Source organism: Monodon monoceros, unplaced genomic scaffold, assembly GCF_005190385.1.
Source record: "Monodon monoceros isolate NGI ecotype Baffin Bay Population unplaced genomic scaffold, NGI_Narwhal_1 Super_Scaffold_13, whole genome shotgun sequence".
NCBI classification, from domain to species: Eukaryota; Metazoa; Chordata; class Mammalia; order Artiodactyla; family Monodontidae; genus Monodon; species Monodon monoceros.
Window position 1 is genome coordinate 79,558,492 of NW_021703769.1, and position 13,409 is coordinate 79,571,900.

Genomic DNA, 13,409 nt, shown 5'->3' on the forward strand with positions numbered 1-13,409 from the left:
TGTGGTTTTTTTTGTTTTTATGTTTTGGTTTTTTGGCTGCGAGGTATGTGGGATCTTAGCTCCCCAACCAGGGATCGAACCCACAGCCCCTGCATTGGAAGGTGAAGTCTTAACCACTGGACAGCCAGGGAAGTCCCTATGGGAAGGATTTTAAAAATTCTAACGAGAAATTTAAAATGGTTTAAAACTCACAAAGTGTGCTTGTGAATTTGGGGTGGTTCTTGCTGCACATGTGCCCCTTCTCCAGTCTCAGGTAGGGTGTCAGAGATGTCAGTGTCTCCTGTCAGGGCAGCTGCAGCCTCTCTTCCTTGTTTTCTCTGCCTGGAGCCCAAGACTGGGCAAGTGGGCAGAAGGGATCAAATGAGGTAAAGTGTGAAAGTGTTTTGAAAACTGTTAACTAGAGACATGCTGCGGGGCGTTGTTTTGATGGCTCAGAGGGCAGAGCTGGGAAAACTGACCAGCTGGGAAGAACATGGGCTTGCACCTCTTTTTAAGTCTCAAGAGTTCTGCCCCGCATGGAGAATCTTTCCATCCTGAGAAAGGGCGGAGTCACCTCCAACAGGCTTGGGGCTGGGTGGTTGCTCAAATGTTGGGGAATTTGGTATTGTACTTCCTTTAATAGCGGTACCTTCCTGTGCCAAAGCACATTGCTCTGGATTGGGGCTAATTTTCGCGGTGATGGAATGAGGAACTAACGTTCTTAACTTAGTGTGTACTGGGACTGCCTATTCTCTGGATTTTTTCCTTCTCCTGTGAGTTCTGAACCCCAGAGAACAGGGTCCCCTCGTGTTCCCTCAAGCCTGTCGTGAGTACCCAGGACCAGTGTGTGTCCTCTCCCTTGGACTCCGGCAGGGGGCAGTCTTTTAAGAGCAGTAATTCAGGTGCTCAGGGAGTGAGGGTATGCTGAGGCTTGAGAAGGAGAAGGGGCGGGGTGTGGATAGATGAGGCAGACAGATGCTGAGAGGTGGGGGCTAAGCACAACGTCCTTAGGTCAAGTAGCCAGGGAGGGATGCTGTCTCCGTCCGCTGCCTGCCACCTCCTCCTCTTTCCTTCACTGGAAGGGGATCCAAATGCTGGGCTTTCAAAGTTTGTGATAGACTCAGGACAATTTTGTTTAATCTATTCTTTTCCCGAGGATTTCCCTCCTGGCAGGATTGCAGGTTTCTCTCATGGGACAGTGTAATTAGGAAATGATTTCCTTGCTCTTCAGAGGCAGGAATGAGCTGGAGTAATTTGGTTCCTCTTGTCTTACATTCTTCCCCATAAACAGACAATAGGTATGGTTACCTTCTGCCTGCGGCACACAGGAGGGCTTCTTAACTGTGTGCCTGTTGGTAATCTGGGCCCAGACGACTCTGCGGTGAGGGCTGCCCTGTGCGCGTAGGATGTTAGCAGCAACCCTGGCCTCTGCTCACTGGAGGCCAGTAGCATTTCCCAGTCACACCGACCACAAATGTCCCCTGATATTGCCGGATGTGTCCTGGGGAGCAGAGTTGCCCCCAGTTGAGAAGCAGTGGCTTTGACAAAGGGCGTGGGAAAGACGCACGCCTGTTTGGAGCTAGAAACGGTGGGGCGCGTGTGTGCTGCCCACAGTCGGAGGGCCAGGCAGCCACCGGCTTCTGGGAGCCAGGCCTCCCCTGGCTGGGCCCGCCTGGACGCTTGACCTTTCTCACCGGCCGCTCCTCCACTTCCTCTCGCCTGATTGCCTGTCTCTCTCGCCTCCGCAGTTTCCCTGCTTTTCACACCGGGAGCCAGCGCTTTTTCTCAGTTCGCTCCTTGCAACCAGGACAGAAGGGCGACGGCTGAAGTGGGAAGCGCCCGGCGGCCAGCCGCCTTTGCCACTCCCTGGAGGGGTGGGAGGGTGAGTTGTCCCCTTTCTGTCCTCTCACCCCGCAGCAGCTTTCCATGCTCGCAGGACTCTTTGTCCCATCCGTCTAGGATGGGGCTCTTCTGGGGTGGCCTGGAAGAGGCTCAGAACAGCCTCTCCTGAGTTTGTTTGAAGGAAGTGGGGTGTTTTTCTTGGAGTGGCGAAGACTTAGTATGTGATAGCTATCCCCAAATGTCTTCTTTTCCCCCTAAGCCTTTTTTTTTTTTTAACCAGTAATGTTTATTTTATTATTATTATTTTTTGGCCGCACCACGCGGCATGTGGAATCTTAGTTCCCCGACCAGGGATCGAACTTGCGCCCCCTGCATTGGAAGCATGGAGTCCTAACCACTGGACTGCCAGGGAAGTCCCCCCACAAACCTTTTAATAATGGTCAAATATAACATATACCATTTTAGCTATTTTTTTTAAATGATTTTTATTTTTTTGTTTTTGGCTGCATTGGGTCTTTGTTGCTGCGCGCGGGCTTTCTCTAGTTGCGGCAAGCGGGGGCTACTCTTCATTGTGGTGTGCAGCTTCTCATTGCAGTGGCTTCTCGTTGCGGAGCACAGGCTCTAGGCACGCGGGCTTCCGTAGTTGCGGCGTGTGGGCTCAGTAGTTGTGGCTTGCGAGCTCTAGAGCGCAGGCTCAGTAGTTGTGGCTCACGGGCTTAGTTGCTCCGCGGCATGTGGGATCTTCCCGGACCAGGGCTTGACCCCGTGTCCCCTGCATTGGCAGGCGGGTTCTTAACCACTGCGCCACCAGGGAAGCCCCCGCGCTAGCTGTTTTTAAGGATATGATTCTGCAGCGTTACATACATTCGTCACGTTGTCGTGCAGCCATCACCTCATCCCCAGAACTTTCTCATCTGCCCCATTTCAGCTGGAACTGTCCCTGCTAAACAACTCCCCACTCTCCTTGCCACCCCACCCCCAGCCCTGGCACCCACTGTCTACTCTGTTCTGCTGAATTTGACTCCCCTGGTAATCTCACGTGAGAGGAATCATCCAATATTTGTTCTTCCGTGACTGGTATGTTTTATTTAGCTAATGTTTTCAAGAGTCATTCGTTGGCCAAATTACATAAGGGTTGTAGACAGAACTAACCGGACTTGGCTGTTCTGGGAGGCCTACTCGAATTCAGTGACAGGAAGAGCTTTTCAACAGGCCTGTCTTCTCTGACGGCCGTGTGGGCTGTGGCGTGCTCCAGCTCCAGAAATGGCTAGCTGAGGCTGTTGTAGAAGAGACACCCGTGCCGGGGGAGGTCAGCCCTGCTCTGGATGGTCTCGCAAGCTGCATTTCACCCTAGGATGCTGGGATTCTGGGAGTGGGTCCCGTGTCTGTCGTGGAGTTTGCTCTGGGCTGCAGCTGTGGAGGAGAGCCGCTTTCCCCTGGCCCCTTTGGTGGAAACCCTTCTTCTTCCTTCCTTCCCAGAGTTGTGGAGTCTTGGAGTCGATGGGAACTGTGGAGGTGCTCCGGTCCCGCCTCCGCCCCAGCCAGTGAGGGAAGCCCTTACACGGCTCCCTGAGACCCTGCCCTCCCCCCATCTGCTTGGCACCACCAGGGATGTGCCGCCTCCTGAGAGCCGCCTCCGCTGTTCCTTAGAGGGACGGGTCGCTGCCACCACCACAACCGCTTCTGTCAGCCTCAGTAACTCTGACCTTATTCCTGCTTTGTGGTGAGGGAGCCTTCTTCCTAGCTTGTATCACGGTAACGTCGTTCCCTCCTTTGCTCTCTGTCCTTACGATCGGGCTCTTCCAATCCCAGGGACCGGGCCTCGGTGTTGACTCCGGTCTGGTGAGTGAGCCCTGGGCACGCTGGCTGGAGTGGCCGGCCACGGCCTTCAGCGCGCCCCACCTCAGGCTCTGGAATAGCCCCTGCTCCCCTTGTACCGGGTCTCTCCCCAAACTGAGTCTCTGGATTCTAGCTGCCAAGCGGCCAGACCTGAGTGTTCTCAGGGGAGAGGTAATTTTGCTCCCAGACAAATTTCTCACCCTCTTAATAACTGGCCTTTTCTCTCTCTAGAACATTTGGGACTCCAGTGGGTTTTTTGCTTGTGTGTGTGTTTTATCTTTGTCCTAAACATCCACGTGTACCTCAGGCACCCCTTCACTGAATGCTGGGCCACTTGGCAAGAGTGCCCAGCTGTCGGGAGGTGCCTGGCGTTCCCTGCCACACCCCCAGCACCTCCGCCGGGCTCGGCCGAGTGAACTGACTGCTCGAGAGGCCTGATGAGTGGAGGGCAGCGATGAGGAGGAGCAGGGCCTGGGCTGCCCTGTGCTCCGTAACCAGCGGCCTCCAGGCAGCTGTGGGCCTTCTCGTTATGCAGGACGGAGGAGGGCTGGAGGCAGGGAGGTCTGTCTCACCTTTAATTTAACTCCACTTTCTTCTCTTTGCCCCTCAATAAGGATCTTTCCCTGATGTGAAAGTCCCTCCCTGGGCACTGCTCTGGTCAGACCAACATCCAGTTGCCTGGGGACCCTGGTTCACTCCAGCACAGGCCCTTGCCTGGAGAGAGCCCGGCCCCTGCCCTGCCTGCTTCCCTGGGCAAGGCTGCCAGGTGAGTCTGGGCCAGAGGGAGGGCGTCCCCCTGCGGAAGCTGGAAGGGGCTCTGCCTGCCTGTTTTCCTCCCCTCCCCCAGGCTTTCCTCCACCGTGACTCTTTGGTTAACTCATGGTGTGGGTGGCACGTGGCTGGCTTAGGCGAGTCCTTACAGAACCCATTACTGTACCCACCTAGTCCTCATCCTCTCGGGCTCTCCGGCTGTGCTGTCTCCAAGGCCCAGTGTCCCCCACGTCTCCACAGGTGTTTGGAGAGTGAACACCCGGTACCCCCTCCCTTGCTCATCCCCTCGACCTCTAGGACACGCCCAGCTCCACAATGGCAGCAGAGACCCTCAACTTTGGGCCTGAGTGGTGAGTCAAGTGTGCTTTGGGTGGCGTAGAGAAGCCGGGAAGGACGGGGCTGCTCAGATTTCTGTCCCTCTCCTTCTCGTGCCCTTTCTGCAGGCTGAGGGCCCTTTCTAGTGGTGGCAGTGTGGCCTCCCCACCCCCATCCCCCGCCATGCCCAAATACAAGCTGGCCGACTATCGCTACGGGCGAGAGGAGATGCTGGCCCTCTATGTCAAGGAGAGCAAGGTAGGGGTGGGCGGGCGTGGGGTGTGGCCCAGTTGCCCGCTTGGCCTTGGCCGGTGGAGAGGGCCCCGGAGCATGTGATACCTCCTGTCCCGGTTGACAGGTCCCCGATGAGCTGCAAGACAAGGAGTTTGCTGCGGTGCTGCAGGAGGAGCCGCTGCAGCCCCTGGCGCTGGAGCCTCTGACTGAGGAGGAGCAGGTGGGGCCCTGCCAGCGGGTGCCGCGTCTCCACCGTGGAGGGAGCTGGAGTTGGGAAGGCAGGTGGTGGAGTTGCGGTTGTGGATGGGGTGGGAGCGGTCAGGTGCCTGGGTCCTCACTCCCACCCCTGGCTCCCTCCTCAGAGAAACTTCTCCCTGTCAGTGAACAGTGTGGCTGTGCTGAGGCTGATGGGGAAAGGGGCTGGTCCCCCCCCTAGGTGGCGCCTCCCGTGGCAGGGGCAGCACGCGGAGCCGAGGTAGAGGGGGGTGATGGCGTGTTCTGGGGCGGGCAGCGGTGGGATTCGCGGTCTTGAGGACTTGGAGGGGTGAGCCGGCAGGTTTCCCACGCGCACCTCATTCCTTCTCCAGGCCGTGGCCGCGGTGACAGTTGCTTTTACCAAAGAAGCATTGAAGAAGGCGATGGGGCCTTTGGCCGAAACCCCCGGGAGATCCAGCGTAGCCAGAGTTGGGATGACAGGTGCAGGCTGGGAGAAGGTGGCACAGAGGCAGAGCAGAGAGGGGCCCCGGGGTTAGGGCCCAGGGTCTCACGGAGGGAGGCTTGGGTCTTGTCATCAGAGGGCACCAGGAGACCCACCAGATCAGCCCTAGTCAGAGAGCTCTCTCTGTGCCCTCTGACCCCCTATGACCCTGCCCTTTTCCTTCCGATTCTCTGGGCACGCCCTTGGGCTTCCTTCCAAGCCCCCCCCCGTCCCCCCTCCCCCATCCCCCTGCCCCCCCCCGCCCCCTCCCGCACCTCTCGGGGCAGAATGAACAAGGTGAGCAGAGATCCTGCAGGTTGGGGGCGGAACTGTCCTCTGACCCACACCTGTCCCTCCCACAGGAGCGAGAGGCGGTTTGAGAAGTCGGCCAGGAGGGATGGAGGTATGGAGAGTGGCGAGGGTGGTGGCCAGGCCCTGAGTTCGTTAAGAGGTGGGGGAGGACTGAAATGGGTGGCCCCGGTTGGGGGATGTTTCCTGGGGGAGGTGGTAGGGGCAGGAGGGCCCGGAGCTGGGCTCCTCTTTCCCAGCAAGGTGTATAGTAAGAGTCTTGCAGGGACCGTGGCCGCCGCCCGCTGACTGTGTCTTCCCCTGCTCCCAAGCGCGATCCGGGTTTGATGAGGGAGGGGCTGGCCCGAGGAAGGAGCATGCCCGCTCAGATAGCGAGAACTGGCGTTCTCTCCGGGAGGAACAAGAGGAAGAGGAGGAGGGCAGCTGGAGACTTGGGGCAGGACCCCGGCGAGATGGCGACCGCTGGCGCTCTGCCAGCCCTGGTGAGATGGGGGCCAGGTGGGCGCCGTGGGGGGTGGTGGGCGGCGAGAACTTTCTGTGAGGGTGGGCACCTACGGCCAGGCAGAGGGAGCAGAGAGTTCTGGAGCGGGGCGGGTGGGAATGCAGTCCCAGAAGTGCCGGTTGTTCCGGGCCGGGGGTCCCAGTGGGCGGCAGAAGAGTGGGGACTCTGGCTTGACTGGGATACCGATTCTCCTTCTCCGACTTTTCCTGCCCAGATGGCGGCCCCCGCTCTGCTGGCTGGCGGGAACATGGGGACCGGCGTCGGAAGTTTGAATTTGATTTGCGAGGGGATCGAGGAGGGTGTGGTGAAGAGGAGGGGAGGGGTGGGGGGGGCGGCTCTCACCTCCGGAGGTGCCGAGGGCCTGACGGCTTTGATGACGACAAGGATGGGCTCCCGGAGTGGTGTCTGGACGATGAGGATGAAGAAATGGGCACCTTCGATGCCTCTGGGGCCTTCTTGCCTGTCAAGGTATCTGCGAGGCGGCGAGGGGGAGACTTTTCTTAGAGGTTGGTGGGAACCTGCCCTGAGGGGGTCCTCTCACTCCACCCTTTTTTCCTCTGCCGTTCACCTCCCTGTCATATCCCCTAACCTGTGCAGAAGGGCCCCAAGGAGCCCATTCCTGAGGAGCAGGAGCTCGACTTCCAGGGTCTGGAGGAAGAGGAGGAAGAGCCTTCCGAAGGGCTGGATGAGGAGGGGCCTGAGGCGGGTAAGCCTGCGCGGTAGGGCAAGGAGGACGCCTGCAGCCTCGAGCGAGCGGGGTCCGCGGGCAACACGGAGGGAGGCCGGTGCCGACACAGTGTGGGGAGGAGCCTGCAAACAGCAGGGCTGTGTCCAGAAGGCCAAGGGTCAGATAAAAATCAAAGCAGAATCAAAATGACCTTCGACAGTCCCTCGAATCTGTCGAACACGGTATTAAACCAGTGGTATTGTGTGTACAGCCCCGGACGGTGATACGGATGCGTGTCCATTACCGCAGGGGCAAGAGAGGAAGTGTGCAAAGTGGGGTTTGTGGTGTCAGTTCACCGAACCTTAGTTGTGTTGACCAAAGATACGTGGGTGGACTCAATACCCAGAGGCCCTTCTGACCACAGATGGAAGGTTTGATTTTGAATTCTGGTAATTACCCTTCCCTTTCAGGTGGGAAAGAACTGACCCCACTGCCTCCTCAGGAGGAGAAGTCCAGCTCCCCATCCCCACTGCCCAGCTTGGGCCCACTCTGGGGAGGCAACGGGGAAGGCGATGATGCTCTGGAGAAAGACCTGCCGGCAGCTGAAGGTAGCCAGAGGGCAGGGCCGCCCTTTCCCCGGAGCCTGGGGCTGGTGGGGAAGATGCTCCCCTTCCCTGTGGGAAGGAGGTGCAAGGAGTGTTTGTGGGGGGGCCAGAGTTAGCGCCGACATTTCTGGAATAAGGGTGGTAGAAGGGGGACTGTCTCGCTCCCTTCTCTGGACTCACCCATTCCACCTTCCCTTCTTTGCTCCTTCTAGGAGACGATATGAGGGCAGTGCAGCTGAGTCCTGGGGTGGGTTCACCCCCTGGCCCACCTGGAGATCTGGAAGATGATGAAGGCTTGAAGCACCTACAGCAGGTGTGAGGGGGCCTGAAGGCTCTGGGGATCCTCCCCTCTTGGGGGGACAGAGAGTCTTTATTCTGTCTGTCGTTGCCCCGGTTCCAGGCTTTTCCCCATTGGTCCCGCTGTGTTAGGACCTGCTCTCTTGACCCCACCCCACCTTAGCTCCAGCCCCGTCCGATGTTGCTGGGCTTGGCCGGTTAAGGCTTCCCCTCTCCCCCTGGGTTCCCAGGAGGCGGAGAAGCTCGTGGCCTCCCTGCAGGACAGCTCCCTGGAGGAGGAGCAGTTCACAGCCGCCATCCAGGCCCAGGGCCTGCGCCACTCTGCAGCTGCCACCGCCCTCCCCCTCAGCCATGGCGCGGCCCGGAAGTGGTTCTACAAGGACCCGCAGGGGGAGATCCAAGGTGCCCATGGGAAGCAGGGCATGCAGGAGGGGCTCCTGGGGCGTGGGGACAGCACCGTTCTCATCAAGGGCTCCTCTGGCGCACCTTTCTGACCACAGCCCCCTTTCCCTTGGCCCAGGCCCCTTCACGACACAGGAGATGGCGGAGTGGTTCCAGGCGGGCTATTTCTCCATGGCCCTGCTTGTGAAGCGGGGCTGTGATGAGGGCTTCCAGCCGTTGGGTGAGGTGATCAAGATGTGGGGTCGTGTGCCCTTTGCCCCTGGGCCCTCACCACCCCCACTGCTGGTGAGCATACCCCCCTTTGCACAGAGCAGGGACGGGAGGTGGGAGCCTGGCGGATGGCAGCGGGTGCTGCAGAGCAAGCCAAGGTCAGAGCCGCCGGAACTCTCTGGCCCTCACTCAGGGAAACATGGACCAGGAGCGGCTGAAGAAGCAGCAGGAGCTGGCGGCAGCCGCCTTGTACCAGCAGCTGCAGCACCAGCAGTTTCTGCAGCTGGTCGGCAGGTATGGGGGGCCCAGCAGGGCTTGTCAGTAGGGCTGCACTGACCCTGTGGCCGGCCCACCTCACGCCTGTCCGCTTCTCGGCAGCCGCCAGCTCCCGCAGTGTGCACTCCGGGAAAAGGCGGCTCTGGGGGACCTGCCGCCGCCGCCGCCGCAACAGCTCACCGCGTTCCTGCAGCAGCTCCAAGCTCTCAAGCCCCCCAGGTGTGTGGGATGCTCCATCCTCGCTCTGTGTTCCCGTGGCCGCGCGCACAGCCCTCGGGGGGTGGGGGCGTGGGGTGCAGGCTGGAGATGGCTTTAGGGTGCTGAGTGTCAGTGCTTTGCTCCCCAGGGGTGGGGACCAGAACTTGCTCCCGACGATGAACCGGTCCCTGTCAGCGCCAGACTCGGGCCCCCTCTGGGACATACATACCTCAGCCTCATCACAGTCAGGTGTGTGGCCAGCCACTGCCGCCCGGCCCATCCTGAGCCCTGAAGTCCCCTCCCTATCCCCGACGGCCGCGGGTGGGTGGGTACCCTGAGGCTGAGCGCCCTCCTGCAGCTGCCTTTGCTCCCGCAGGCGGTGAGGCCAGTCTTTGGGACACACCAATTAACTCTTCGACTCAGGGTCCAATCCTAGAGCAACTCCAGCTGCGGCACAAGGTGAGTGGGCGTCGGGGGCCGGGCCCGGCAGGGAAGGCCTGACGTCCGGTCTGATGTCGACCGCTGCAGTTCCAGGAGCGCAGAGAAGTGGAGCTCAGGGCGAAGCGGGAGGAGGAGGAGCGCAAGCGCCGAGAGGAGAAGCGCCGCCAGCAGCAGCAGGAGGAGCAGAAGCGGCGGCAGGAAGAAGAGGAGCTGTTTCGGCGCAAGCAGGTGGGGGCCCGGCCGAGCGCGCGTCCTGCCCGGGCCGGGCGGGGGTGCCCGCCGGCCCTCACCGCGTCTCTGCCTCAGGTGCGGCAGCAGGAGCTCCTGCTGAAGCTGCTCCAGCAGCAGCAGGCGGTGGCTGCCGTCCCTGTGCCTCCTGCGCCCAGTTCCCCGCCCCCCCTGTGGGCCGGCTTGGCCAAGCAGGGCCTGTCGATGAAGACGCTGCTGGAGCTGCAGCTGGAGGGCGAGCGGCAGATGCATAAGCAGCCCCAGCCTCGGGAGCCTTCGCGGGCCCAGGCTCCCAACCACCGCGTGGTGAGCAGGCTGAGCCTGGCCCCTGCTGCCTGGCACCTTGGGGCCCTCGGGAACCCCTTCCGGTCAGCTCCCGGGGTGACCCGGGGTGGGGGGCACACTGGTCCCCATGTGACCCTGGAGGCACTCTCTTCTGTGAGGCCCTCACCTCACCTCACCCACCCCCCGTGCCACCTGAACGAACCTCCCACTCAGCGTTGAGTGTGTGTGTCCCGGCCTGGGCCACCCTGACTTACTGCCCTCTGTAGCAGCTCGGGGGCCTGGGCGCCACCCCCCTGAACCAGTGGGTGTCTGAGGCTGGGCCGCTGTGGGGCGGGCCCGACAAGAGTGGGGGCAGCAGCGGCCTGGGGCTCTGGGAGGACACCCTCAAGAGCAGCGGGAGCCTGGCTCGCAGCCTGGGCCTGAAGAACAGCCGCAGCAGCCCCTCTCTCAGGTGGGCGCCGGGGCCTGCGGGGGTGGGCGTGGGAGGGTGCGGGACTCCTGAGCTCATCAGGTGGGTGCCGGGGCCTGCGGGGGTGGGCGTGGGAGGGTGCGGGACTCCTGAGCTTCACCTCCATCCCGCTCAGTGACTCGTACAGCCACCTGTCGGGTCGGCCTGTGCGCAAAAAGACGGAAGAGGAAGAGAAGCTGCTGAAGCTGCTCCAGGGCATCCCCCGGCCCCAGGATGGCTTCACCCAGTGGTGTGAGCAGATGCTGCACACCCTGAGCACCACGGGCAGCCTGGACGGTACAGGCGGCTTTCCCCGGGAGGCTGGGCTGGGGTACCAGACCCGCGTCAGGTGGGCTCTGACAGCCCCATCCTGCCCCGCAGTGCCCATGGCTGTAGCGATCCTCAAGGAGGTGGAATCCCCCTACGACGTCCATGACTATATCCGTTCCTGCCTGGGGGACACGCTGGAAGCCAAAGAATTTGCCAAACAATTCCTGGAGCGGAGGGCCAAGCAGAAGGCCAGCCAGCAGCGGCAGCAGCAGCAGGTGAGGTTCCACAGAGCCCTGGCCAGAGGCAGTGAGGGCGCCCAGTGCTCCCCTGACCGCCCCCCCTCCCTCTCTGCTGCTTGGCAGGAGGCTTGGCTGAGCAGTGGCTCCCTGCAGACAGCCTTTCAGACCAACCACAGCACCAAACTCGGCTCTGGGGAGGGCAGCAAGGCCAAGAGGCGGGCACTGATGCTGCACTCGGACCCCAGCATCTTGGGTGAGTTTGGAGTGGGGAGGAGGCTCCTTGCTCAGCACTGGGCAGGAGCCTGGGTGGGTGAGCTCAAACCCAGCTTCCCCTGGCTTCAGGGTACTCCCTGCATGGACCTTCTGGTGAGATCGAGAGCGTGGATGACTACTGACCAGCCCGTCCCACCAGCACCCTGGGCTATAGGCCAGGGGCAGCAGCAACGGCTTGGACCCCTGGGTCCCCAGCCTGCAGGCTCCCCACGAGGAGCATAGGAGGAAGCAGGGGCAGGGTCCCCAGCACTTGTTACAAACCACACGATGCACCTTAACTCACCCACCACGAGGCACTTTACAGATTGGGGGGAAGGGTTTTTTTGTTTTGTTTTTGTTTTTAATTTTAAACAACATTGAAGAAAACATTAGAGACAAAAAAAAATTGTTAAGGAGACTCTAAGCACTCCCTTTCCCTTTTGGGGATAGGGGGAGCAACAATGGAAGATCCACAGAGGTTTTTGTTTCTTTTTTTTTTTCTTTTTTTTTTTTTTTTTTTTTTAAGAAAAAAGAAAAACAAACAAAAAAAATGGTTAGGAGACTGAAAGAAAAAACACACTGTTATTTTGGGGCAGTGGGGACACGGGCCCCACGGACCTGTCCTGCCTGGCCCCCGAGGCTGCACTTACCCTCCCTGCCCCACACGGTGGGCCACTGGGGTAACTGGAAGCTGGGGTGCCAGCAGTTTGCACAGCGAGGCCCCCTCAGCCCCGCCGGCCGGACCCGCTGTGAACGGCTCCCTTGTTGCTGTGACTGTGGCAGAGGTGTCTGAGGTGGGGGCCAAAGTAGCCCCTTGGCTTTGCTGCTTCTGGGGAAAGTTGCACAAATGGGCCAGGCCGCCTCAGCGCCCCAGGCTGCCACCCTGCGCCGGCTGACAGGGTGGATGGGAGAGGGCCGGCAGTGCCAACCTCATCTGGCTGTCAGGCCGGCAGAACTTCCACTCTGGCCCTGGTGAGGGGCTTCCCCCTCCGCTGCCATTCGGGGGGCCGGCCTGGGTGTGAAGCTGAAGGTTCCAGCTCCCTGCCTTGCCACGTGAATGTATTCTCTGGGCCACGAGCCCCTGCTGCGCCCGCTGCCTCAACCCGAGAGAGGTGGGGGCGGAGCAGTTCCTCCAGGAGCTGGAGAGAGAGGCGCCACTTCATGACTGTTGTTCCTCCTGTGAAGGGGGCAGGCGAGGGGCCAAGGAGGCCACGGGAGTGGGCCGCTTGGGGCTTCTGGTTGCAGTGCGGGGCTGTTAGAAGGGAGCCCCCCACCTGCAGCCAGCTGTGTGGGATATGGACCACCCAGCTCGGCCCTGACCCCTCCATTGACCAAATGGGAGAGGAGCAAGCGGCCTCTCCCCTCCCTGCTCCCCTCATGTTTTTAAATGTTGGGTAGGGTGGGGTGTCAAGAATGGGAGTGTCTGTCTCTCCTGGGTCGGGGGTAGGCTGCCCTTCACCAACTTATTCCCAATCACCTACCTGGGTTTGTCTCCATTTGGGTTGTTTTTTTTTTTGTTTTTTTTTTTTAAAGTTTGTTGTATCTTTTGGATTTCTCATTTAACTTCTCCCGTGGACCTCATTGCTCAGAGCGCAGTATTAGGGCAAGATTCTGCCACTGCCTCCCCTCCATGAATGTATTTATCCTTCCTGCCCTGGGGAAATGGGGAGTGGCCCCAGTTTTCTTTCCCCATCTATCCCCAGAGAGATGATTTTTTTAACTTTTTTTTTTTTTTTTTTTTTTTTTTTTTGCACCAAAGTGGCAACTGGGTCAGTGTTGGGGGATAAAGCTGGCCTCGGGGGTGGAGGGGCCCCCTCCACCTGCTTCTCCCTGGTTTCAACAGTGTTAGCGTCCGTGAAAAGACAATATTCTCTCTAAAGCAATAAGGGGGTGATGGGCCAGGGGGAAATGTCTTGCTGCTGCTGGCCCCCCAGCTCCCCCTTTCCTCGAGCCAGTATTTGGTGGCATTAGAGGTGTTGGGGGAGTACTGTTGTGACTGAATGTAACTGCCCCCACCCCTGCCGCAGCCAATGCAGGGGGAGGGGGGATGACACTCTTCCCCGGCTCTTCCTTCTCCTCCCCCCCCAGCTAAAGAGACTTTGA

General features: G+C 60.0%; 1 protein-coding gene across 1 annotated transcript; it reads left to right on the top strand.

Annotated features, from left to right (window-relative positions):
• The first annotated feature begins 2,544 nt into the window (after nt 1-2,544).
• Nucleotides 2,545-11,859, top strand: GIGYF1 (GRB10 interacting GYF protein 1). Its single transcript, XM_029220527.1, is given in 26 exon segments — nt 2,545-4,426; nt 4,606-4,781; nt 4,875-5,004; nt 5,105-5,200; nt 5,343-5,405; nt 5,407-5,455; nt 5,568-5,676; nt 6,040-6,080; nt 6,298-6,468; nt 6,703-6,956; nt 7,086-7,194; nt 7,626-7,763; nt 7,973-8,073; nt 8,288-8,459; nt 8,578-8,744; nt 8,863-8,963; nt 9,048-9,164; nt 9,292-9,392; nt 9,520-9,602; nt 9,672-9,812; nt 9,891-10,118; nt 10,364-10,548; nt 10,682-10,842; nt 10,927-11,090; nt 11,178-11,307; nt 11,397-11,859. Coding segments are annotated over 25 exon segments (3,099 nt in total). The 5' UTR covers nt 2,545-4,426; nt 4,606-4,746; the 3' UTR covers nt 11,450-11,859.
• The last annotated feature ends 1,550 nt before the right edge of the window (nt 11,860-13,409 follow it).